The 27,082-nt window shown below is 38.5% G+C and overlaps 1 protein-coding gene across 1 annotated transcript; it reads left to right on the top strand.

The window, feature by feature from the left end:
• Positions 1–980: 980 nt before the first annotated feature.
• On the top strand, positions 981–25,605 carry GUF1 (GTP binding elongation factor GUF1; the record flags this gene model as incomplete). Its single annotated transcript, XM_081999573.1, has 17 exons — positions 981–1,118; positions 2,164–2,275; positions 3,826–3,974; positions 4,178–4,258; positions 6,297–6,374; positions 9,454–9,537; positions 10,036–10,100; positions 11,071–11,274; positions 12,823–12,962; positions 14,115–14,238; positions 14,602–14,734; positions 16,272–16,415; positions 17,440–17,573; positions 19,006–19,107; positions 22,719–22,838; positions 23,748–23,784; positions 25,468–25,605. The coding sequence occupies 17 exons, from the start codon at positions 981–983 to the stop codon at positions 25,603–25,605; spliced, it is 1,983 nt and encodes a 660-aa protein (XP_081855699.1).
• Positions 25,606–27,082: the final 1,477 nt, after the last annotated feature.

The raw sequence follows: 27,082 nt of genomic DNA, 5'->3' as shown, positions 1-27,082 counted from the left end.
GTTGATGGGTGGCCTTTACGATCTTAAAGGTCTTTTCCAACCTTAATGATTCTGTGATTCTGATTCTGGTTTCAAGACAGCAGTAGTCTATGCCTTGCAGCAGTACCAATATATTGCAATCAGAAACGAAGTTATTCTTGTAAGCTATTTCATATCAAAAAAAGGAAAACAAAATTCCAAAACAACTTTTAAACCTTGAAAAAATACAATTTGTGCTCTCTATAGTTAACGGGACCTAGAAAAATATATACAGGCGAGATGCAACAACAGTTACTAAGGACATCGAGTAACAGCAACTGGACCAAACTGCTGTGGGTTATGGTTTCTTTTTTTGAGGACAGCCAAGTGGGAAGCCCTGCGGAGGCTCTCCCCCGAGACTGCTGCCCTTCTAAGGCAGCTTTACGGGTTCGCTCCAGGAGACTCCAGCACATCTCGGACTCGGGCAAGAACCCTGCCCAGCCGGGTCGGCAGCCGGGCCCGCTCCGGCAGGGACCCGACACCGAACGTGCGGACAGCAGCCACGCAACTACAGGCGAAGATGCGACCCAGCAGGCCGCAGGCCCCCAACAGCCACCGCGGGCGGCGCAGGTCCTACTGCGGCGAGGCTTGAAATTTAGCTCCGGAGCCGCCGGCCAGGCGGGAGAGCGGGGACGTGGCACGCGACAAGTCAGATCACCGCGACCGCCTGTCCGGTGCCGCCCTTGCGCGAGGGGAGGGGCGGCACTCTGACCACTTCCGCCGCCGCCGGGGAGCGCTTCCGGCGCGTGTGGTGCCGTCTTCGGCCGGGCGACCGGTCGTCTTCGACTCGTGCAGTGGTAATTCCCCCACCTCCCGCGCGTGCGGCGGTTGCTAGGCGACATCGCGGCGGCTGCAGAGCCGTTGGGGAAGGGCCGCCCCGCGGGGAGAGGAGCAGCGATGGGGGCTTGAGGCTGCCGAGCGCCCCTCCGCACGGTGAAGGTGTGAGCCCAGCCCGAAGCGGGATGACTCTCGCTGGCAGGACGGCGGTGTGGTGGGCCCGGCTGCGGAGCTCCTGCCCGGCTGCCGCCCCGCGATGCCTCCCGCCCCGGCTGCCCGCGGGGCCCGTGGGCTGCGAGCGGCTGTACAGCTCTGGCGGCAAGGTGAGTCCGCAGGGCTGCCCGGGAGGTACGGGGTGCGGGGAGTCGTTTCGTCTTGCCAGAAGCTGGCCTGCAGCGAGTTGTCAAAGGCGATGGTCCTGCGTGTAGGAGGTGGCCTTTTCGGACAGGCGATGTCATCCTTGTGCTTCCATTTCCCGCCTGCAGGGGCCTTTGCGTCCCCTTGGCAGTAAGAGGACTTGCCCTTCCGAGCCGAGGCATGCTGCAAGGGGCACGGCAGATAATGCTGCCCGATGCTGTGTATGGATGCTAGCAAAGAACTCTGCGCTTGTTTTCTCCTCTGCCTGGCTCGGAGCTGCCATGCATGGTCCGTGTAAGAGACATGAGCTTCGTGTATCTCTAAAATCTGTGCCCGGACTTCATCAGTGAAGTGTTACTGATTGGTGTTAGAGGTGTCCTGGTTCCTGATGCTGAAAGCTTTGAAAAGCGAAGAAGCCGGTTTTCTTCAAAATGTCATATTACTTGGAATGAGCAGGAATAACACAAAGAAAAGTTTCGTAGTGTTGGACCTTTCTGTGTGTGAACCAAGGAAGTCAGGCTGGTTTTCTGCATTTTTTTAGTTTAGCCGAGATAACTGTTACCTGTAGCTTCCTTTTCCACAAAGTCTGCTTGCTCCTTGTGATAAGGTCACTGCTGCCTGAGCTGCTAGGTAATGTCGCTGTATTCTTATCATGCTTGTGAAGAATAATGTCCTTAATGGTCACCTGAATCCGGTTTTCTTAAACCTTAAATTTAGTATTTTAACAAACTTGAAACTGTGCTAATTACCAACTTCTTATATGCATAAGAACACAGTACCTTTCACAGTGCTTTCCAGCATACTTACTGATTATTCAGTAATAAATAAATATATATATGTATGACTAAAATGAAACGATAGCATTTTAAACACTGATGACAATTTAAGTTTTTGTATCTCTGTTCAAGCTATGCCTCTTCTAGAGGAGAGAGTTAATTATTTTTTAAAGACTAAGTCATTGTACGTAGAGACTGTAACCATGGGCTATTAAAATAAATTTCTGTTTTTCAGGAAAAATTAGATATGTCAACATATCCTGTTGAAAACATTAGAAACTTCAGTATTATAGCTCATGTAGATCATGGCAAAAGTACACTAGCAGACAGGTTGTTGGAAATTACAGGTAAGTGTTCTCATTTTATACTACTTTTTCTTGACATGTAAGGTGACATGTAAGTTTTTGCGTCTTTCATTATTAATAAGATTTCTAATATCTTTGCTCTTCTAGTGCCAGGTTGCTTGTACTTTTAGGCTGCCAGTTGTGTAGTGTTACAGATGCAAATATGATGCACTTTCTTTCTGATTGAGATTTGCCTACAAGTAGGTGTAAGGAAGTATGTATTTTGGAAGGAGACTGAAAAGGAGTGTACTTCTTTGTTCAAGATGCTACTCCTGTAATTCCAATTGTCCATTAGACCAGTACACACCAAGTTTTTGATGTTTACTGCCAGTGTTTGGGGATGGTCAGAAGGGGACTGTCATGAGGTAGGAATTCTGGGCAGAGTAGTTTTCAAAAGAGTTATTGAAACAGGGAGGAACTTCAGCTGCTTGTGCTTAGATGGAAGTAATGATATGTCCTCTTCTGAGTGAACCATAAACAGCTGCCTTTCATGGTGGTGAAGCTCACTGATACTGAAGCTGGTATGATGCTGCATAGTAAGTTTTAGAAGTGTACAACCCTATCTTGATTTAGATTTATTGTGTAGAATAACTGCTAGTAATTAAGTGTAAATTCCATGGATTCTCAGCTTGGCTTTTCCTTCACTCTTTACATATTGGTCAAGTTGTGTTACTTTCATCTTCTGAGGTGTTTATTGTGTCCTTATTGGAGTGCTTCTTGGACTTCAGTGTTTTTATTTCTGTGATACTGTTGAGGATAAGGAAAGCTATCCCCCTTTAATGTGAAAGTGAGAAACAGAAATGCTAAGGGATCTTCATAACTATAAGTGACTGAAACTAGACGTTCCTTGGAAGAGGGAGACAGAGGTTGCCTTAGAGGGTTCGCTAAGGTAGGCTGTAAAGCAATTACTGTATCTCCCAACAGAAGACTAATTTTGGGGCAGAGCTTAAAATAGATACTCAGAAATACCTTCTGGAACAGTCTTGCTTTTCTCTTTAAGGGCTGAGCAAAACAAAACCTGGGAGAGAAGCTTTTGATCAAAGTTATTCTTTATGATTATCTCCTGTGTGTCACTACGGGCAATTGTACCTGATGCCTGTGATAGAATAGAGTTTTGAATTCAGGTCTGTCAAGCTCTATGATAGTGCTCTTTTTGCACTTGAGATTGGCACTGGTTGGAGCCGTGGGCTGTGGAGCTGCTCTCCAATGATAAGAGGTGAATTTTCTTTAAACAACAAAATTATTTAGCACTGAATGGAATCTTTGCTGCTTCTTAATCTCTGATTTAGACTTACATGATGCTTTATATCCTGTTTATTCAGTAAAATATTTTATATAAATTCATACGTAAAAATTTATTTAACAAATGTTAAGAATTGAAGCATAATTTTATTTTTAAATGAAAATCTACGTTTAGTTTAATCAGATGGTAAAGCTTCATTTGCAGCTGCAAGTCCCATGTTTTCCTGTTAATGGCATTTTCAAGAATTATTTATTTTGAGAGCTAATGTACTAAATGAGGTAATAAAACTGTTTTTTTTTTTAAATTTTAGGAACAATTGCTAAAACTGACCATAATAAACAAGTGCTGGATAAACTGCAAGTGGAACGTGAAAGAGGAATTACAGTTAAAGCACAATCTGCATCTCTCTTTTACAATCACGAAGGAGTAAACTACCTCTTAAATCTTATTGACACACCAGTAAGTTAAGTATAAACAGTGTTTAAATCACATAAAACTAAATGTCTTTAAAAGTGAGAGATTTCTGGCTTCTTGCATTTATTCAGTTTCTTTTTTTTTGTAAGAATTGTGAACATATATACAAATGAAACATCATAATATAGAAATCTTTGCAAAAGACTCTAGGAACACCTTAAATTGTAAACATTTATTTTTTTCCACAGGGCCACGTAGATTTCAGCTATGAAGTATCACGATCACTGTCTGCCTGTCAAGGTGTCATACTTGTAGTGGATGCAAATGAGGTGGAGTTCTTAATTCTTGTTTTCTACTTAGAATTTCAGCAATTTCTTTAAGAAAGCTAGAGAGAAGACTAGATTGGGGTTTTTTATTATTTTTTCCATCAGTGTTTTTGCTCCTGGTCTTTCTCCATAAAAGTTGTACATTGCAGAAGAAGAATAATCGGAGTTGAAAAAAAATTCTAGAGACAAATACTTGTGTGGTGATAGGTACTGCAGTTCCATGACATAGCAATAAAAGCACAGGATTAATGAAGAATCAGATTTTACTTTTTTACAGAGTATGAACTTTGCAGATGGCAGTCTGGAGAACTTTAAGCTGTTGTACTAATACCCATTGGAGTACTTTCAGTTTCTTGTTGGAAAGCTTGACGATTCGTTCAACCAACCACACTGTTAGTTTTAACTAACTGCTGTTGTGTTTTTGGTCATCTATACTGATACTGGCAACATTAAAGCTAAAGGACATTATAAGCCAAACGTGAATAAACTTATTCTAGAAACTTGGGAAGATGTATATTCACTAGATTAATGGGTTCTTGACTGATCTTGCAGGAGAAGCAGGAGAGTGGGGGAGTAAAATGTCTGTAAGGTGATACTCAAATTTACAGACAAATAACATACTAGGAGGGGAGTGAAATTAAGAGTTGTACTTTTATTTATACAGTGTTAGAAACATTTTAAAGAATCAGTTAACAGACTAAAATAGGAAGGTTATGGGATCATGATTTTAAACATGGATACAGTCTCACAAAGTATTTTGATGATAATTTTCTCTATGGCATATTTATGATTGGCTTGTACGAGGGTCAAATGAATGCTACTTTTTTCCTTGTTATATGAAAAAACCCACCAACAACTAACTGACTGACTTTCAATGATTATGAACACTTGCTCTTTCCTAGCTGATGGCCAAGTGGACTTCTTAAGTAAGCTTTGGTAATAAATATGTTTTCGGAATGTGCGGATGTTTTTATATTTAATGTGTATATATTTTTTGATGTCATATTTAAGTATTATGTGATTATTTGGTATTCTGTATTGCCTTTCAATCAGAATGCTTACAAACTCAACTTTTTCGTTGTAATTGTTAGTGTTTTAGTGTTTTTCCTGCCAGCCTGAATTCTGGAGGTAATTTTCAAGATTTAGGTCTTTTTTTTTTTTGTTTGTTTGTTTTTTTTAATACATGTTCTTTGCTGCTTCTTTACATGCCTAAAAAGTTAGGCTCGTATATCTATAGTGAATATCCCTGTATAAGTAATTTTCCACTTGATCTGTTGTAAAAAAAGGGAAAGACAATAAGTAGCTACTTTTTTTTCCCCATCTGTTCCCCTTCATCCTCTCTTCTACCCTAATTATGGGCAGGCTAATTGTGATGTTAGGCTTTATGCTCTCATTCATTGTCATCTGTATCTCTTTGTTTTCACTTGCCTGGTACTTGGATCTGGAAGGTAGTCTTCCTTTTCTTTTCTAATCAGAGCTGTTCTTTTGCCATCCTTTTGAAAGAAATGTGAGGTACAAACCTTATAATTTGTTTTCTTTTTGGAAATAACTGTAAGGTAAGTTGAAGGTATGTTCCTGCCCTCTGGAGTAACTACAGTCTCATGATCATGATAAACATCCCTTTGTCTTAGTCCATTTGTGAATAGTTTGTTGTGGACAAAGAATCTGTTTTTTAAGGTTATGACCTGTTATGATCTTGGCTATTCAGAAATAAATATCATATACAAAAATATGTACTTGGTGCATAGTGTGTGCATAATACTGTGTCATCTATAAATAATTCCATGTAAGTGGAAGTAAGATCACACATACAGCGTTACTAGTTTTTCTGCTTATATTCAGATTATGAGAATGTTGTGTTCTTTCTCAGCAATGTGTATAATCAATAACCTTTACTAGTTTTCCATTCCCCAAATGAAGGAGTGGATAGAATAACAAAGTAATCTTATGTTGTGGAGTATGCCGAAAAAACCCCAAACAAACCAAACCACCAAAACTCAGGAAGATTCCATGTTAAACTTTTTTAATGCTTATTTTCTAGGGTATTCAGGCTCAGACAGTGGCCAATTTCTATCTTGCTTTTGAAGCACAGCTTGCAATAATTCCTGTCATAAATAAGGTAATAGAGGTTTTAGAGTTTCATATTAAATGGTTGTTTAAATGTGTAGAAGACTGATAAGAAATGTGTCCTCAAATAGAAGTATATAATGAAAAAATAACTAGAATGTAATAATAATTTTGTGTATTTGCTGTCTGTTTAATATTTTACAGTAATTGCTGGGAACTTCAGTTTCCATTTCATAAAATACAGGTAGAAACATTTTACAAGCAGCACTGAAAAATTACTGTTGTAGTCAGTATAGTCAGAAGCATTGTGTAAATTGTATCTTGAGCAGGAAGTCTGAACCAGCTATGGTTAGCAAACAAATAAGCTTGAAGCAAACAAGAGCTATGGTATGAGAAACAACTGACCACTTAGGTAATACTCAGTACTCGGTATTTTATCCTAATGAGAACAAGCTGAACCTGTGGCATTTTCCAGGGTGTTAGATTGACTTGATGTTAATTACAGATGAGAATGTTTAGCTGCTATAGGCATTTGGACATGAATGGACAGAAGGTTGCAGATGAACCTACATGTGCTCTGCCATGCTCCAAGCAGACTGGTTGTGATGTGGCTTTTGGACAGCCCCGTAATCAAAGGGGAAATGGTTAGCGACCTGCTGCACCACTTAGACACACACAAGTCTATGGGGCCGGATGGGATCCACCCAAGAGTACTGAGGGAGCTGCCTCACCAGGTCACTTTCAATCATTTATCAGCAGTGCTGGCTAACTGGGGAGGTCCCAGTTGACTGGAGGTTAGCAAATATGACGGTCATCTACAAGAAGGGCTGGAAGGAGGATCTGGGGAACCACAGGCCTGTCAGTCTGACCTCGGTGCTTGGGAAGGTTATGGAGCATATAATCTTGAGCAGCATCACATGGCACGTACAGGACAACCAGGAGATCAGGCCCAGTCATCATGGGTTTATGAAAGGCGGGTCCTGCCTGATCAACCTGATCTCTGTCTGTGACAAGGTGACCCACTTAGTGGATTAAGGGAAGGCTGTGGACATTGTCTGCCTAGACTTTAGTAAAGCCTTTGACACTGTCTCCCACAGCATTCTCCTGGAGAAACTGGCTGCTCAGGGGATAGATGGGTGTCAGCTGGCTGCTCATGGGTCTTTGCTGTGTAAAAAAACTGACTGGATTTCCAGGCCCAAAGAGTTATGATGTATAGAGTTAAATCCAGTTGGTGGCTGGTCACAAGTGGTGTTCCTCAGGGCTCAGTATTGGGCTCGGTTCTATTTAATGTCTTTATCAATGATCTGGATGAGGGGATTGAGTGTTCCCTCAGTAAGTTTGCAGACACCACCAAGTTGGGCAGGAGCGTTGATCTGCTTGAGGGGAGGAAGGGTCTGCAGAGGACAGGCGGGATCAATGGGTGAGGCTCAACAAGGTGAGGTGCTAGGTCCTGCACTGGGGTCACAACAACCCCATGCAATGCTACAGGCTTGGGGAGGAGTGGCTGGAGAGCTGCCTGGCGGAAAGGGACCTGGGGGTGCTGGTTGACAGCCGGCTGAACATGAGCCAGCAGTGTGCCCAGGTGGCCAAGAAGGCCAACAGCGTCCTGGCCTGTATCAGAAATAGTGTGGCCAGCAGGAGTAGGGAAGTGATTGTGCCCCTGTACTCGGCACTGGTGAGGCCGTGCCTTGAATCCTGTGTTCAGTTTTGGGCCTCTCACTACAAGAAAGATGCTGAGGTGCTGGAGTGTCCAGAGAAGGGCAAAGAAGCTGGTGAAGGGTCTGGAGCACAAGTCTTATGGATAGCGGCTGAGGGAACTGGGGTTGTTCAGCCTAGAGCAAAGGAGGCTGAGGGGAGACCTTATTGCTCTCTACAACTCCCTGAAAGGAGGTCATAGCGAGGTGGGTGTTGGTCTCTTTTCCCAAGTAATAAGAAATAGGCCAAGAGGAAATGACCTCAAGTTGCGCCAGGGGAGGTTTAGATTCGATATTAGGAAAATTTCTTCACTGAAAGGGTTGTCAAGCATTGGAACAGGCTGCCTGGGGAAGTGGTAGAAGCACCATCCCTGGAGATATTTAAAAGACGTGTGGATGTGTTGCTTACGGATGTGGTTTAGTTGTGGACTTGGCAGTGCTAAGTTAATGGTTGGACTTGATGATCTTAAGGGTCTTTTCCAACCTAAATGATTCTATGATTCTTCTAATCCTGCTTTTTGAAATACCAAAATTTTAACAGCTGTGGTTTTCAAATTGGAAATTGCAGATGTGAGCAATTTAAGAATGCTGTCAGCATAAGCTTAGGTTGTCTTGTATTTATGCGTATACACTTGCCTTAGTGATGTGTAACTTGTTTAATTTCTGTGTCACTTCTTGGTTGACCCTTTAACCTGAGAACACTTGAGACTCCTATCTGTGGATAGGAAGGACTTAGATAATTTGGTATATATGTAACAGTCCTGTAGCTCATCATAATTTAAATGCACCAGTTTATGAACATTGGAATTCCCTCCATTTGAAATGCTTTTTTTGGGTGAGTCTTCAAGTGACTTTTTACAGAAATAACTTTAAAGGTTCTTGCTATGATAATCCATATATTCCTTCATGTGCTTTAGTGTGGGTTTTGGTTTTTTTTTTGTTAATGGTGTTACACAGAGGGGATAACATGTCGCAGCACAATATTTTAGAAGTGTAGTCTTAGTTTTAAATCCAAATGTTGTGGTTTATACAATTTTGGGGGGCTGTATGATTGGAATCACAAGATTAGTTGTTGCTCAGCTTAAATTAATTGCTTTTTGTAGATGTATATTGTACTTAATGTTTGATCCTATAAACAGTATAGGTAGCACTTATGCTTTTGAATTACTTTGTAAAATAAAGGTTTTTTTACCAGCTTTTGGACAAAGGTGTTTTGCTTAGTGAAACAAACAAAAAATAGTCTAGTTACAGAGGGGATCCTTCCTGAAGTCAAGCAAGGAAGGCTATTTCTAAATTGAATCTGGCTAAAGTTCTCTTCCTGAAGACATCCAGTATTACTTATAAATACATAAAAGTTCCTTGACTTGTATATTTGGAAGTGCTGGATCATGTGGAAGACATGGTTGCCTGTATATTTAGCAGTTTATTGTTTTCCAGATTGACTTGAAGAATGCGGACCCTGAAAGAGTTGAAAAACAAATTGAGAAGCTGTTTGATATCCCAGTAGATGAATGTGTAAGGGTAAGATCTCTTAAAAGTTTTGTAACATGGCTGATTGTAAAACTATGACTACTTTGTAGCTAATGAAAGACATGTACATGTAGTAAATCAACAGGGTGTCATCTGTCTGCCTGTCTTTGTGTGACATACATGAATTTCTTTTAAGATTGTCTCTTGGAAAACAAGACTGGAGAATGTATACTAGAATTTTTAACCAAGAAATGTCCTGATGAATGGCATCAGGTAGATTTTAAATTATTTCTCATTGTGGATCCATAAATTGTTTTCATTTTTACCATAATTGCCATTCAGGAGACAAAAAAAAAAGAGTTATCGGAATAACTTATAATCAAATAAGCATTTCATAGTAATAGCATTCTAAAGCGTGCTTCAGAGTGCTTTGATGGGTAGTATTATCTGTGGCCACCAAAACTGTCTAAGTAAATGTGACACTATTTAATAGATACTGAATGAGTGTAAGAAACATAGCTTATAAAATTGTTGTTGGACTTGTTTTAGATTTCTGCTAAACAAGGAACAAATGTTGAAAAAGTTCTTCAAAAGGTCATTGAGAAGATTCCACCGTAAGTCTGTGTTTAGTTATGAAACCTTATAAGACTATTAGGAAAACATGAGTTGCATGTATACAGTATTGGCAGTAGTTTTGCACTTAATATTCATGTGATTTAAAGTCAATAGTTTATAAAGAGATGTGAGAAATCTAATGTCAGAGCTGAGAAAAAATGACACCAGATTTGAGATACCTTTTAAAAAACGAATGTGTGAATATCAGTGGAGAAGACTTCTTTATTCTGAAGAAGTGTGAAAGGAAAATTAATGTGTCTGAAATGAAAGATGAGAGGTGAGCCACTAAAGGTGATACTTTTTTTGACTGTTCATATAGCTTCCATGAATCTCAGTGTTTGATGATGGATGCCGTTGCTCCTTTTGCACATTGCATTCTTAAAATGGTAAAGGTAACTGAAATCTGCTGCGTTTAGAGTTTCATATCCTGAACCCAACCTTTAAAATAGACTTTTATCTGAGATTTTGATGACAAAGCTGCTAAATTGAAGTTGTTTCAATCAGCATATTGCTTTTCATTCTTTTTTCCTACTATTGGCTAATAATTGTAGTCCTTGTATTAGTTAATCATTACAGTTAAAAAAAGATTAGTTTTTTATGAAAGATCGCAAAACCAAAATATAAGTGGACTTGTTTTTAAACTCAGCTCTTAGAATGTAACTTGAATTTTTGTTGTCCCCCATAATACAATATTTTAAGCATCAGTTTCACCTGTTGTGAAATGGGTATGATGGCTACTCATTTGTTTTTTTTCTGTTTATACTGCTATTGAACATGGGGGAAACAAAATATAAATATTTGCTGCATAATAGTGAAACACTGAAATGATGTCTGGTAAGTGTTTACTGAAAGTTACTTGATAGTTTTATCTATATTAATATGAAAGTTTTTGGGGTGGGGGTGCTTGCTCATTTATTATTGAATGAAAAAACACACTGCTTAATATAGTGTTCTAATTTTTATTGACAGACCCCAATGTAATACTGCTGATCCATTGAAAGCGTTAGTGTTTGACTCGACCTTTGACCACTACCGAGGCGTCATCGCTAACATTGCGCTCTTTGGTGGGGAGATTCAGAAAGGGCATAAAATCGTGTCTGCGCACACAAATAAAAGATACGAAGTTAATGAAGTTGGAATTCTGACTCCAAATGAACAGCCAACTCATAAGCTGTAAGTAAAAATTTCTTACAGTGGAACAAATCATAAATTGGTGTAAGATACATAATGTTGCATTTCAATTTGGGTTTTGATTTGAGTGATAAAGGCTGGGAGGTGTCTTTTTGTTCTTTGATAGTGAGGTTTTTTATGATTATGATTTGTAATTTAATGCTCAATGTCAGTCTTTTTCATTTTGGGCATGCTGAGGCAGAAGCTTTTGGGGACTGCTTTTTGGGCACTGCTAGGGGGAGGAAGCCATTCTATCATCTATAGTTCATGGAACATCTGGACAGCTAGGTTTTTTTAAGACTAGCATTTAATATTCAGCTGTCCAATTTATTTCTAGGAACTACCTTGTTTGAGAGTGGAAGGTAATGGGGCTTCATCTTAGTTATTGCTGCAGCATATTTTGAGGGTGGAAAACTTAAAATCCATGAATGCAACAGCTTCCAGAAACTGGCTCCTCATGGCAGCAGTGGGAAGAAAATCAGGTACTTAGAATTAGTGGAGAAGCTTTATCAGTTTGCATCCAAGTATGTGTTAATGAGTTTCTTGGGAGATTCTCAGTGAGACTAGGTTACTGTGTGTGGTGGGTTGAACCCAGCCAGCAACTGAGCTATGACCAGCCACGTAGCTCACTCCCTCAACCCCAGTGGGCTGGGGGAGAGAATTGGAAGAGCAAAAGTGAGGAACAACTCCTGGCTTGAGCTAAAGACAGTCTCATAAATGAAGGAAAAAGAAATAAAAATAAGTGTGCAAAGGCAATCGATTACTCACCACCTCCCACAAGAAGACTGATGCCCTGCTAGTCTACAAATAATAGCCACCTTGGAAAGACTACAGTCCTTGTTTTTTATTGCCAAGCATGACATTATATGGCATGGAATATGCCTTTGGTCAGTTCAAGTCCTCTGTCCCGGCTTTGTCACCTCTCAGCCTCTTGCCCACCTCTAGCCCATTTGCTGGGGTGACAGAGTGAGAAACAGAAAGTACTATTCAGCAACAGCAGAAACATTGGTATGTTGTCAATACTGTTTTAGTCACAAATCTAAAATGTAGCACCATACAGGGCTCCAGTTCCAGACAAATTGGAACTGCATTCCAGTCTAAACCAGTCCACTTTTTTTTACTCAGTCTACCATGGGTTCCCCTCCTGACAGCATTATGTGCTGATGGAAGGTATTTGTCTTTTGTTGTTTCTGCCATTGCGTACATGAACCTTGCTGTGCTGGCAGCTGGGAACTGTTCTGGTTCTGTCTTAGATCCCTGAAAACTCCCCTCTAGCTCCAGCTTTCAAATGGGTGTAGCACAGCATTCAAAATCCAGAACTATAAATGTACTCTTTAAATGTAACAGAAATATGGCTACTTGAGTCAACAGATACTTTGTCCCTTGAGACAAAGTTCACAACTCCGAGGAGGAACAACTTAATTATGGCTTATGGGCTTTTAGCGGGGGGTGATTTATTTGAATTTCTGACTGAGCTAAGTCAAGTGGGAAAAATAGTAGAAATACTGATAATGCCAAGAAGCATGTCCGTATAATGCCAATTTTATTTAGATATGCTGGACAGGTGGGCTACCTGATTGCTGGGATGAAAGAAGTAACAGAAGCCCAAATAGGAGACACACTGTTTTTGTATAAACAGCCAGTGGAGCCTTTGCCTGGCTTTAAGTCAGCGAAGCCAATGGTTTTTGCAGGTGAGGAGTAGACTGATATAAAGTGGAATTACTTCTTTCCAGTAACAAGAGTAAGAGAGCTGTTAGAGCTTTTAAAACAATGTACATGTATGTTAAGAGTTGTGAGGATTAGAATTTTAGCAAAGTTAAGCTAAAGAGGCATGTCATTTATATAGCTTTGTGTAATTTTCCCTGTGACTTAACAGACAGGATTAATAATAGTTGCAGACTGGTTTTATATGAGTACAAGACTAACATATATTTTTAGCCATGATTATTGCTTCTAATGCCAGTAAACTCTTGATAGCTGGAAAAGAAGTGTTGAGGCTTTAAAAAAGTATGTCCATTTTTGGCAGTTCTTCATCTAGATAATCAGGTTTGCATAATTACTCTGATTTTTTTTTTAACTTTTAAAAATTAGCAGCTGTTTCTTTTTCATTAAACATGGTAAACTGCCAAAGCTAATATTCAGAAGGATTCTGTAAAATATTTGACATTTTAAGCTTATATAGTTCTGTTGAGCTGTTTCCACCAGCTTCAGTAACTACTACAAATACTATGGAAGATGGCTTTAGAAAAAAAAAAATTCTGGAAGTCACTTCCTAGACTTATTGTGAGGGAATGTATAAAACTCACTTGAACTGTCTTATGGAGATTAGGTGGTCTGTCAGTGAATGTAGAAAAGTGTAATCCTGTAAATAATGTTTTCTGTATGCACATGTGTTGCTTCTTGGTGTAGAGTAATCAACATTTTCGGAACACGTGGTGATGTGAAAAGTGATACAGTAGAATTTATTTCAGGTAGTAATTATACAGACAGCTGCTTTTATTAATTTAAATAAATAAAGCCACTATTTTGTAGGTCTGCAGTGTAAACAAAATAGTGGTTATACTCAATTGTGCATCTTCCACACCTGTGAAGGATTAGATGAGTACACTATCCCTACCATTATGGTTTGAATGTTAATTCCTGTTTTGATGAGGCAATCTAAAACTTTATTACATTTTAACTAAAGGTGGGGGGAAATTCCTTATATTGTTTTAAAGTTGGAACAGAAAGTAAGCTATTTCTGATTGTATTACTGTGCTCACTATAAGAGGCATGTTTGAAAGCCAAGTACACACTAGATAGAACTGATGTTATAGAAAACTTTATCTAATATGTTTTGACAGGAATGTATCCTGTAGATCAAACAGAATATAATAATCTTAAAAGTGCTCTGGAAAGGCTGACATTGAATGACTCCAGTGTAACTGTTCATCGTGACAGTAGTCTTGCTTTAGGAGCTGGGTGGAGGTGAGACTTTTATACTGCTTTCATTTTGTAAATTGAGAGTACAAGTTTAGGGCAACTGAAGGTTGAATTAAAATGAATTCAAAATTAGGAGCTTTAATTCAAATTAATGGTGGGTAAAGATCAAAAGCATTTGATTTTCTTACATTCTGTATTTCCACAGAGTATGCAATTTGTTGTGATTGATAGTTTTTGTTCTCAAAGACTCATACTATTCAACTGTAGGATCATTTGGAGATTGTTTGCTGTGCCTGGTATTGCCAGACTAGCAGTGTAAACATGCTGGAGAGGAAAAGAAAAACAAACCACTGTGAAATTCTAGGGGATATACAAATACTTTCACCAATAAGATATTTTTTTCCCCAGGTTAGGTTTCCTTGGTCTTTTACATATGGAAGTTTTTAATCAGCGTTTGGAGCAAGAGTATAACATGTCTGTCATTTTGACTGCACCTACGGTTCCATATAAAGCTATTCTTTCCTCAGGAAAGTTGATAAAGGTATGTTAAATTTATTACAGCTTTATGTAAATGGCAGCTTAAAAGCCTCCTATAATAAACATCTGCACTATTTTTTTAATATAGAGTAGTACTTTACTTTATGGTTAACTTAAAACTTCTTTTAATGGATTTTTTTTTTTTAAGGCATTTTAACTTTCCTTCCCTCTTCCACGTCAAGCACCTTTTTTTTTTTTTTTTTTTTTTTTTTAACATCTTATACCCATCCTTGAAAATGGGAATAAAGGACACATTTCTTGCTATATTTTTTTAAGTGCATACTGACTGGACTGAGTTTAAAGCAGATGAAATAATCTTCCAGGTTTTATCAATCAGAAAACGTTAACATTTTTAGGAATAGCTTGTAATGCTACTGTAGAATGGCAGGGGCTGGTGAAGACAAGTGAGGTTTTGATCACAGTGAAATAGACATGCGCAAACTTCATTGGATTGAGGGCAAAAAAATTACTGTGCTTGAGTTTCAGAGAGATTGAGAGAGAGGTGGACTTGGGAACACCTGCTGAAAGGAGGCTGCAAACTTATTGTTATTATAATGAGCAGAAGCCCACTATTATCCAACATGTATCTCTAAACACTGCGGAAAATCTGTAGATTCCAAACAGCTTGTTTAAGAAAGGTTGCTGTACTTGCAAGGTGTAAAGCATATGCCCCTTTTCTCTCCAGTTGTTTTGGTTTCTTCCTTAGGCAGCATAGCAGCTATGAATGAAGTAACTGACACCTTAGGTGCATAAGTGATTCTGGATTGTTGATGCGGGACGCTGTTTTCAAACAGTGCTGGAAGTTGGGTTGTTGTTCAAGAACACTGCCTTATCAGTGGCAGTGATATTATCACTTGCTTTTGTGCGTGGATGAGGTTGTATGTATGTAAGAAGCATGACCTTCCTTTTATTCTTACTTCAGAAGGATAACTCCAACCTTTGTTGGGATGTTGGACTACAAGAAATAGGAAATGAAAGCACTTGCATAGGAATCGAAAACTTAATTTCTAAGCCCACTTCAGCCTGTAAGGGAGGCTGAACCCAAAGTTCTATTTAGAGAAGAATGTCCCCAGCGCCAAACTGCAGAATACTTGGGGCAGATCTTTTGCTGAAACTGTGCTTTATACCTTACCGGGTCAGGATGGAGTAAGAAGGAAGATCCTTGCTCGACAGGCAGGAGAGATGCAAAGATGGACAGAAAGACTTTTTGATTTCTATGAATAACCCTAGGTTGTTGTCCTAGTTCTAAGTACTTCTTCTGTTTAAAGCATTCTATTCAGGGAATTTAAAAACAAAAAATTCCTAGTGAAAGTAATTCCTATAATATTTCTGCATAATAATATTTAAAGAGGTGCTCATCATTTCATGTAGAAATCTCTTTTAAAATTGTGTGTGGTATAAATTTGAGTTGTGTAATTCACAAGTGTTTCCAAGCAACTGAAACATTTTTTAGCATTTTTTCTATGCTATTTTTGTCTCCTTTGCTATTCAGTCTACTTATTTGTAAAATTACTGTATCTGTTTTATTTGTTTGTTTTCAGGAGTATGGTAAAGCAGAGATTACTGTTATCAACCCTGCTCAGTTTCCTGATAAACTTTCAGTATCTGAATATTTAGAACCAACTGTTCTTGGTACTATTGTAACACCTCATGAATACATTGGGAAAATAATTGCTTTATGTCAGGTTGGTGTATAGTTTTAGTTTTGTCATTTGCATTTTTAAGCTTTTCATATCATACTTAAAGTGAAGATACTAGATAGTAAGATACTAGATATTAGTACTTAAATAGTATCTCTGACAGTAGTTATAACAATTTTTTTTTCTTTCAAGAGTGTTTAAACTTTTAATGTGTAAAATTACTTCTGAACTACGAAATCCTTATTGTGAAAGTTAGTGATGAAGCTCAGTGACACTGAAGTACCTAGTCAAGCATCCTGTGCTAGACAAATTCATCCTGAAAGAATGGAATCTGCAGCAAGGGAATAAGATCTATTGGTTTTTAGAAGTATATTCGTGGAAATAAAACTTCTGTCAACACCTCACCTTCATAGATGTCTTCAGTACTTCACTGGAGTACATTTATGATAGGGATGGCCAATCACATTTCCCCAAGTGTATTTGGAATACTTTTAACTACAAATGTTTTGACTGTCATGCATGTTGTCTTTATATAATTTCTTCGCAATATTTTTCTTAGCTTTTAACATTTCAAAATACATAATACAAAAGAGTACAGCACTTTTGTGTGTATATGACAGTATAGTGAAGTATAAAATCTATGAAAAATATAAATATAAAAATATAAAATAACTTTAAGAACACCTTCCTGGCAGGAAAGATGAGCCTGCGAGTCCTACTGTGTAATACTCCAATGTGTGTGAAAATCTAATTTCAGTGAGATTTATGGACAAATAATTATACATTTAAAAGGCAGCAGTAAGCAGAAGCTGTTAAGGATTTCAGAAATTCAACTTTTAGAGAGGATAGGCTTGAATAATTTTTCCAGTTAAGTTACATCCACTGAATTTATGATGGTGCTGCAATTTGTTCTAGGACTTCAGCAAACTACCAATAAGAAAGTTACTTTGGGGCTTGAAGTACAGGAGTTCTCTTGTGTAACTGGATAGCTGTTTATTTTAATTTACTTTGTATTTATTTGTTGAAAACTTCCTGTTAAGGGGAACTGAAACAATTTTTATTTGTCTAGGATCGTAGGGCAGTCCAGAAGGATATGTTGTACATTGATGAACACAGGGTTATGTTAAAATACCTCTTTCCACTGAATGAAATTGTCGTGGATTTTTACGATGCTCTTAAGTCTCTGTCTTCTGGTTATGCAAGGTAACCACCTCATTTCTAGCCCCTTCCACTCCACCCCTCTCCCCCCCACCCCCCGCCCAGACGCTGAGGTGGGGAACAAAAAGAAGATCTGAGAAGATATGGAAGAGCACAAATGAAAAATATTCTTTTATAATGATGCTGCAAATGGAGTCTTAATTCACTTTTAATGAATTAGATTCACTGTGAAAATTGATGGAAATACATCTGAAAAACACTAAAAATGCATCACTGAAGTACTGAATTAGGTCTGAGTTTGTGTTTTCTTAAATATGCCTTACAAAGATAAGGTAAGATGTGTTTTGCCCAGTTTGTGTATATTTGAAGTAGAAGCATAAGCAAAAATGGTGAGGCAAGGAGAACAGGTAGAAGAAACAGGGGGATGGAGATTTTGAATTTTCTCTCAGGATCTAGAGCTCTAACTAGATGACAACCAATCTGTTTATCAAGAAGCTATCTCATTAGCAGAATTATGCTGGGTTTTCTTTGATTCAGGTGTGATTGCAAACAATGTTGCATTGTCTTATTTCTTGATTTTTTTTTTTTTTTTTTGTAGTTTCCTAGTTGACTCCGTAATGTTGCTTGTGCATTTAATGCTCTCAATCTGTTACATGAATCTATTCACACAACTATGGTTTATCTAAGCCAATTAAGATAGAAGTACTTTCAAATACTCTCAAATGATTTTTTTTTTCTTCTCTGTTCTGATATTTCAGATCTTACCAGATTAGTGGTATTGGCATTCTCTGCATTTATACTTACATACAAGATATATGTATATAAATTAAATATATATTCTTAAAGTGGAAAAGATGCAGAGATATATTTTATAGATATATCTCTGCATCTCCTCCATCTTAAGACTTTTTGCAAACTGACACACAGACAGCAAGGTAGGCCCATACCTACCAAAGGAGAAATATGGTTTGGAAATGAAGAGAAAAACGTGGTTGTCAGAGAGAATGATAATAGGGGTTATATAAAGAGTCAGTAAAATGAGAGGATGAAAAGAAAACAATCCAGTGTTAGTGTTTGATTTATGTAACATCAACGATATTTACTGTTCAGAAGCTGTGTTGAAGGGTTCTGTTGCCTGGAGCTTTAAGGAACTTCCAGCTGATAGAAGTGTTTGAATAAAATAAACTCTTAAAGAGATTGCAGTAAGAATGTAGATTTTTGATTGGTTTACCTTGCTCAGTAGCTGGAAGACAGGATAATGTCTTCTGCTACCTTGAGATTTATCTGCAGTAAATTTCTAGTCCAGTCTTGCATAAGAGAAATGTACTGAGAGACTATTAAAAACTGTGCTCCTATTTTAATAAAACATTTGAGTGTTTTATTAAGAAATGTGTCTAAAACTTAAGATTTATGGAAAAAGAATGCAGAATACAATTTTTACAAAACCATCAGTAACTTCTAAACTCCTTTTGTTCAGTTTTGATTATGAAGATGCAGGATACCAGGCAGCAGACCTTCTCAAAATGGATATTCTTCTAAATGGAAACCCAGTTGAAGAACTGGCAACGATCATACACAAGTAGGTTGACCGCATTCGCTATTCCAAAGAAATAAGACTTCCTGTGAATGTACAAGGAAAACATATCTCTCTCTATATATATATATATCTATCACTAATATATGATACATATGTATGAAAAGGGCATTGCGGATTTCACCACTTTTGGAGATGATCTGAAAATGAGAGGCATTTAAGTGCTAGATATATTATTGCGGTAATGTAGGTCAGGGAGGAGAAGGAAATGCAAAATGCCAATGTCTTAAGGAGCTGAAAAAATGTAAATACAGACCAGTCTAAATGATGCAAGATAAATCATTTATGGCACTTACTATTTACCACTGAAAAAAAAAAAAAATTATGCTCCCAATAATTCCAGTTCTTTAGAGAAGTTTGTTTATCTTTTCTCCAGCCAGAGTGCCAGGAGAAAGTAAATACTTACTGGATGTAATTATCTCAGATTTTTTTTGCTAAAATGATTGAGTTTCTCTAAGATTCTCAGGAATTACTGGTTTGCTGGTGAGAATAATGCTTTCAAGTTTCTAGCCTCTCTTCTTGCTTTTTTCTCACAAAGTCATACAAGGCTCCCTTCTGTAACTTCAGCATCCCTTTCCAGTAATCCCGAGATCAACTTTTTTGGAGTTGTGTTTTGTTTTGGTTTTTTGTTGTCCTTAAAATACTAACTTGTAGTTGCTAAAAATTTTTTCATATTTTTTACATAACTGAAATCCTGAAGTCCTCCGAATTCCTTAATTTCAGAAGGTTGAAATAGGAAAATGAAGTCTTTGATTTGTTCAGAAAGATCATGGGGCTGGCGTGGAATAACTCGCTCATATATATTTTCTACTTAATTTGTCATAAATATGCAGTGTTTAGCAGTCTACCTGCATCTCTTACTTTGAAAAGATGCAAAATGGAGTGGACAACCTTGCAAAAGTTGCTTTTACGTGTGTTTCTTGATCAATTTGGCTTGCACCCCTGAACTGTTTCACTCACTAAAACTAATGATGCCCTTTCTTTTAGCTTTAGATTACAGATTTTTTTTTTAACTTGTAGGTAGCATTCATTCTGCTCCAGCTTCAGGTATTCTGAGAGTCCTCTCACTGTAAATAGACTACATCTGTCCATATAAAAAGAATTATGATGAATTACATTTATAGAGAAAGAATTACTGAGATTAATGTAAGCTCAGTATTAAGCCATTATTATTTGTCATAATTATAAAAATAAATATCTGTATTTTCTTAAGTAATGTTGATAAACATTACAGTTTTAGTACTTCATGCTTGAACTGTTTGCTTTTATACAGGTAGGAGGGATTCACATTGTTGCTACATGAAAACACGTAAAACTATTTTTAGCTGTATATTGCTAAAAAATGTGCGTTGAATATGGATGGTTTTAGACAGAGACCCATTTGTTTTCAGTGGCTTATGAAAGTACCTGTTCAGTAACTGGTGAGAGATGTGGTGGTCGGAGGCCATCTTGGGCTTAGCGTCCACGATATGATAGAATTCTCAGTTGTGAGTGAAGTAAGGAGAGAGGTCAGCAAAACTGCTACCATGGACTTCCGGAGGGCAGACTTTGGCCTTGTTCAGGTCATTGGTTGAGAGAGTCGCTTGGGAGACAGTCCTGAAGGACAAAGGGGTCCAGGAAGGCTGGACAGTCTTCAAGAAGGAAATCTTAAAGGCGCAGGAGCAGGCGGTCCCCATGTGCCGTAAGAAGAGCTGGTGGGGAAGGCGACCTGCCTGGCTGAACAGGGAGATTTTGCTGGGACTCAGGGAAAAGAGGAGAGTTTCTGACCTCTGGAAGAAGGGGCAGGCAACTCACGAAGAGTACAAGGATCTCGTTAGGTCAAGCAGGGACAAAATTAGAAAGGCAAAAGCCCAGCTAGAGCTCAGTCTGGCTACAGTCGTAAAGGATAATAAAAAATGTTTTTATAAATATATTAACAACAAGAAGAGAGGCAAGGAGAATCTCCATCCCTACTGGATATGGCGGGGAACAGTGTCTCCAAGGACGAGGACAAGGCTGAGGTACTTAATGCCTTCTTTGCCTCAGTCTTTAATAGCCAGTCCAGGTATCCACAGGGTATTCAGCCCCCTGAGCTGGAAGATGGGGATGGAGAGCACAATAAACTCCTCATAATCCAGGAGGAAGCAGTCAAGGACATGCTAAACCACCTGGACACCCACAAGTCTATGGGGCCTGAGTGCTCCCTCAGTAAGTTTGCAGATGACACCAAGTTGGGTGGGAGTGTTGATCTGCTGGAGGGTAGGAGGGCTCTGCAGAGGGATCTGGACAGGCTGGATCGATGGGCAGAGGCCAATTGTATGAGGTTTAATAAGGCCAAATGCCGGGTCCTGCACTTTGGCCACAACAACCCCATGCAACGCTACAGGCTTGGGGAGGAGTGGCTGGAGAGCTGCCTGGCGGAAAGGGACCTGGGGGTGCTGGTTGACAGCTGGCTGAACATGAGCCGGCAGTGTGCCCAGGTGGCCAAGAAGGCCAACAGCGTCCTGGCCTGTATCAGCAATAGTGTGGCCAGCAGGAGTAGGGAAGTGATCGTGCCCCTGTACTCGGCACTGGTGAGGCTGCGCCTCGAATCCTGTGTTCAGTTTTGGGCCCCTCACTACAAGAAGGACGTTGAGGTGCTGGAGCGTGTCTAGAGAAGGGCAGCGAAGCTGGTGAGGGGTCTGGAGCACAAGTCTTATGAGGAGCGGCTGAGGGAACTGGGGTTGTTTAGTCTGGAGAAGAGGAGGCTGAAGGGAGACCTTATCGCTCTCTACAGCTACCTGAAAGGGGGTTGTGGCGACGAGGGTGTTGGCCTCTTCTCCCAAGTAACTAGTGATAGGACAAGAGGAAATGGCCTCAAGTTGTGCCAGGGGAGGTTTAGATTGGATATTAGGAAAAATTTCTTCACTGAGAGAGTGGTCAGGCATTGGAACAGGCTGCCCAGGGAGGTGGTGGAGTCGCCATCTCTGGAAGTGTTCAAAAAATGTGTGGATGTGGCACTTCAGGACATGGTTTAGGGGACATGGTCGGGCTGGATGAATGGTTGGACTTGATGATTTTGAAGGTCCTTTCCAACCTAGTGATTCTGTGATTCTTTAGACCTTTTATCATTTTCTCTTTGCAAAATTTGAAGCATATGCAGATGCTGAATATAGTTGGATAATTTTTATTAGCAGGTGACAAGAGTACAGTAAAACCTTTTTTCTTTTTTCCCTTGCTATATAAAAACAGATGTTTTAAAAATATTTCTGTAATATGTAGATCTTTTGACCTTTTGAGCCTACAATCAATGAAAATCCTCTTCGTCCTTCTAGTTTAAAATTGCATTTGAAGCTGTGACAGTATTCCAAATAGCTTCTGTGTAGTAGATAATCAGGAATTTTATTATAAATATTTTACATTTATTTGAAGACCTTCTTTTAATACAATCTTATTACCTGTTTTTATGAAGCGGGTAGTAACGTACAGTGACCACTCATTAAATGTAAAATTATGATCTGTTCAGCTTATCTTTTGGTTAAAAAGAGGAAAAGCTCTTTATCAAACAGTTTAGTGTATGAATATATTTTTGGGATTATATTGCTCTTTCTGAAAACACTGGTGACTTTCTTTCTCAGTGATAAGGCATATGCTACTGGCAAATTCCTGTGTGAACGTTTAAAAGATGCTATACCTAGACAATTGTTTGAAATAGCCATTCAGGCTGCTATTGGCAAGAAGATCATTGCAAGAGAAACGTAAGTGAAGCTCTTCTATTTCCCTTCTTTTTTTTTTCCCCTTATTTCAAGCTACTTAACATATGGCCTTTTAATGCCTTACCTAGTTTTATACATTACAGTACTTTGATTTTACTGTTAAGTCATATTTTTCTTGTATATGCTGCTGGACTTCTTGGGGAAAAAAAAATACATTTGAGCTGTGACTATAACCAAGGACTTTGTATAAATGTAATTGAGAAAATGTATTTTTATTTGAAATTGCTTGTGGCCAGCATTGCACTTAGTGTGCAGTGTAACTTGTAACACCCATGTGCCACTTCCTCTTTGGCAGTGGAAAAAGTTTCTTACTACTGAAAAAAGCTAGCTAATTGTGGAATAATTTAATCTCTGGGAGAGTCAGCAAAAAAAAGAACTGAACTGTGGTATTCCAAAGGAAGTATGTTGCAAGCTGAATATACAACTATTTCTTAGCAGCGCTCACTTCTTTAAGAGCAAAATGTTTCCTTGATGTTGTGTTTCTTGTCACATTTTTGCTGTTGCTGTTTAAATAGGATTTAAATTGTGATAAAAGAATTTAAAGGTAGGTATCTAAGCAGAGGCACTGTGAGAATTTGTGTGTACCTGTCTATATATGCATATACGTAACACTGTGAATCATAGCAGAAATTGTAGATAAAAAGGCAAGATTGTAATTTTTATGTACATATTATACACCCTAAACGGTATTTCTAGAATTGAGAAATGTGAATTAAATCTTCTGTTTAAAACTTTGTCTTCTGTATACGAAATATGAAAATGTCATGATTCCAGTGCATCTTACTAAACTAGTAGAAAAACAACTCTTAGCATTTTGACAAGTTGGTATTTAGTTTCACATATAGGAGATGTTCTAATGTGTTAATGTATATATGTTATGTTATTTTACAGGCTGAAAGCTTACAGAAAAAATGTTGTAGCAAAATGTGTAGGTATTTTTTTTCATTTTCTGATGTTTCTGATGCATGAAAACCTAAGAGTCCTGCTATTGGACAGGACTAAAGGCCTGTCTTTTCCTAGAAACCCAACAAAGACATGTTCTGCTTGTGCTCCTAAGTGTCAGTGGAATATTAACAGATACTTCTAGGCTTTTATTTTAAAATTCAACTCACGTAACCTCTAGTTGCAGCGTGTAGTAAGAGTGGATCAGAAAGATTAATGGCTTCTTCAAAATTACACACTTAGAGCGAACTCAACTGAGTGTGACTTCACTCCTCTCTTCTCACCATTTTCTAATAGTTGTAGACATATAGTAAATGTATGTGTATGTATACACACACATACATGTAACTTCGTACGTTTCCTAAATCGTTTTTCCAGGTGATATAAGAAACTATGGAAGTGCTTCTTTAGAGACTGAGTGTGATTAGACTTTTACTTGAGTTTTCAGTAATGTATCATGTCAAGGCCTTAAATATGTGATAATTGACTAGCAACAAGACTGGACAAACCTATAAAAAAACCCCAGGATCCCTCTTACTTATCTTGTCTTTAGCTCTCTGAAGTGAACATGTAGGAAAAAATTAAGGAAGTATCCCTTTCTCACAACTATTACAGAATTTTCTGGCTAGGCACATACACAGGATAGTGTTTCTTTAACATTGTATAAGGGTTTGGTTAATTTATCTAGACATAAGCAGCTGGTGCTAGTCAAGATGCCCCAGTGTATCTGAGCTGGCATCCTGCTGCTGTTGCAAGGGGATTTGGAAATCCTATAGGTTGTGTCTAATGTCAGCCAGGCTTACGTGAATGTATGTATTTAGGTAACTGAATTCATAGAATGGTTTGGGTTGGAAGGGACCTTAAAGATCATCTAGTTACAAGCCCCCTGCCATGGACAGGGACACCTCCACTAGAGCAGGTTTCTCAAAGCCCCATCCAACCTGGCCTTGAACACTTCCAGCGATGGGGCATTTACCACCTCTCTGGGCAACCTGTTCCAGTGTTTCGCCACCCTCTTAAGTGAAGAATTTCTTCCTTATGTCCAATCTAAATCTACCCTCTTTTAGTTTAAAACCATTACCCCTTGTCCTATCTTGTCCTTGTCCTAAAAAGTCTGTCTCCAGCTTTCCTGTAGGCCCCATTCAGGTACTGGAAGGCTGCTGTAAGGTCTCACTGGAGCCTTCTCTTCTCCAGGCTGAATAACCCCAACTCTCTCAGCCTGTCCTCAGAGGAGAGCTGTTCCATGCCTCTGATCATTTTTGTGACCCTCTTCTGGACCTGCTCCAACAGGTCCATGTCTTTCCTGTGCTTTGGGCTCCAGAGCTGGATGCAGGACTCCAGGTGGGGTCTCACCAGAGCAGAGGGGCAGAATCACCTCTCTCAGTCTGACCATGCTGCTTATCATGCAGCCAAGGATACGGTTGGCCTTCTGGGCTGCAAGCGCACACTGCCACACATTGTTCAACCCTCAGCTGTACCAATGAACATGCTTACTTGCTCGCTTGCTCTTTTTAACTAGTGGCCTTTTGGGATACTATTTGGGGTATAAAATAATCTTTTGTCATAATAGAACTAGCCTTTCTGACTATTTTTAAGCCCTTGAGTTTAATGTTTCTGAAATGTACAATAGTTGCATTTAAGCTTACCAAAATATTTTTCATTTTCATAGTATGGTGGAGACATTACAAGAAGAATGAAGCTTTTAAAGAGGCAGGCAGAAGGGAAGAAGTTGATGAGAAAAATTGGAAATGTGGAAGTACCAAGAGATGCCTTTATACGTGTTTTAAAGAGACAAACTGACAAATAGAGATCAGTGACATGCAGCTGATTCTTCTCTCAACTTTTTGTAGACAGTAGCATAATGAGCTAATGTATAATTTATCACTGTGAGGGGGAACATTTGACTTCAAATGATATAAATTAAATATATGTGGGAACATAACTTGAAAGGACTATTTACTTAAAATGTACAGACACTTGTGATTATGAAATTAAAGTTATTTAATTTGAATGTAAAAGTTTTCATTGTATTGGTTTTCATTGTATTTAATTGTTTCCATACTTTTAACACTTAAAATTTCAAATAATTATGCTTTATTTTTGCTTTGCAAGTCTTTGTGTGAGAGAACAGGAACAACGTGGCCAAAAGTTTATAAAAATGACTGAAAGGTATATATAGAAAAACAATACTTTAAAAAAAAAGTCTGAACTGTTGCCATAAAAATATCAAGCTACTTCCTGTTTTACTTTCTAAAGTTGCTGTTGTTAGGAAATCATGATGATATTGGGAAATCACATCAAGAAAAACCATTCATGATTTTTTTTAATGTCATTTATTTTAAACTTGTTAAAGTGTGTCATCTACCATGAATACAGCCTAGCTTTGCTAATCTCCAAAGAAATCCTAAGTTTTAATATATTAAAACTCAAGATATGTATCTCTTCCACCAGTAAGACCAATTCAGGCCTTAAAGAATTCCTCTGGCATGAAGGTGGGGTTAGAACATGTCTTGGTGTACTTGCTGAACTTTTATTTATATTGTTCACATCCTAAAGTTTGTCAGTGAGTTCTCACTTGAAAGCTGTAGTTAAGTGTGCTTAATGAAAGCTGTTACTTTTGGAAGAGTATTACAAAGCAATCATTAACACAAGCTAATGACCATGCTATATACTGTGTTCATAACTGCCTGCCTACCTCCAAAAGCTTTTAAGCTGCTTTTATTTTTTAGATCTTCAGGAACTAACTTGGCTCTTCATTTCTTGGTACTAACAATTTATTCTCTAAAATATATTTAGTAATACCTACTGAAGTACTCAAACACCAGGAAGGGCTGCTCTTAAATTTAGGCTTGTAACTACAATTTGAGATTGATTAATCATAAGTTAGTTAGTTCTTTCTTTTACCACAAGATGAGTACAAGGATGAATTGGGAAAATCCTTTCAGGCATGGAATTGAACTGGGTACTTTCAGAGGTCCCTTTCAACCTATATTGCTCTCAGAGTCTACAGAAAAAGGAGGGAGGGAATTCTGATACTTCAGTGCTTTGTGGGTTGCTTTGTGGGTTTTTTTGTTTATTTTTTAATTATTTGAAGCTGTTTCAGCTGTACTGAGAAAACAAAGGAAAAATGCTGTGGATAAAGGCTCTCTATCATTAGCATCATTATTATTCCTCCCATAAAAAAACCTAGCAGGAATGCCATCGTGAAGGATAGCATTTAAGGAAGTACAGAGATACCTTTAAGAAAGTACAGATACAATAATGTGCTAAAAGCAAAGGAACTA

Source organism: Phaethon aethereus, assembly GCF_964289735.1.
Source record: "Phaethon aethereus genome assembly, chromosome: 4".
Lineage (NCBI taxonomy): Eukaryota > Metazoa > Chordata > Aves > Phaethontiformes > Phaethontidae > Phaethon > Phaethon aethereus.
Note: the sequence above shows the minus strand (reverse complement) of the source record. Positions and strands in the feature narration are given on the sequence as shown.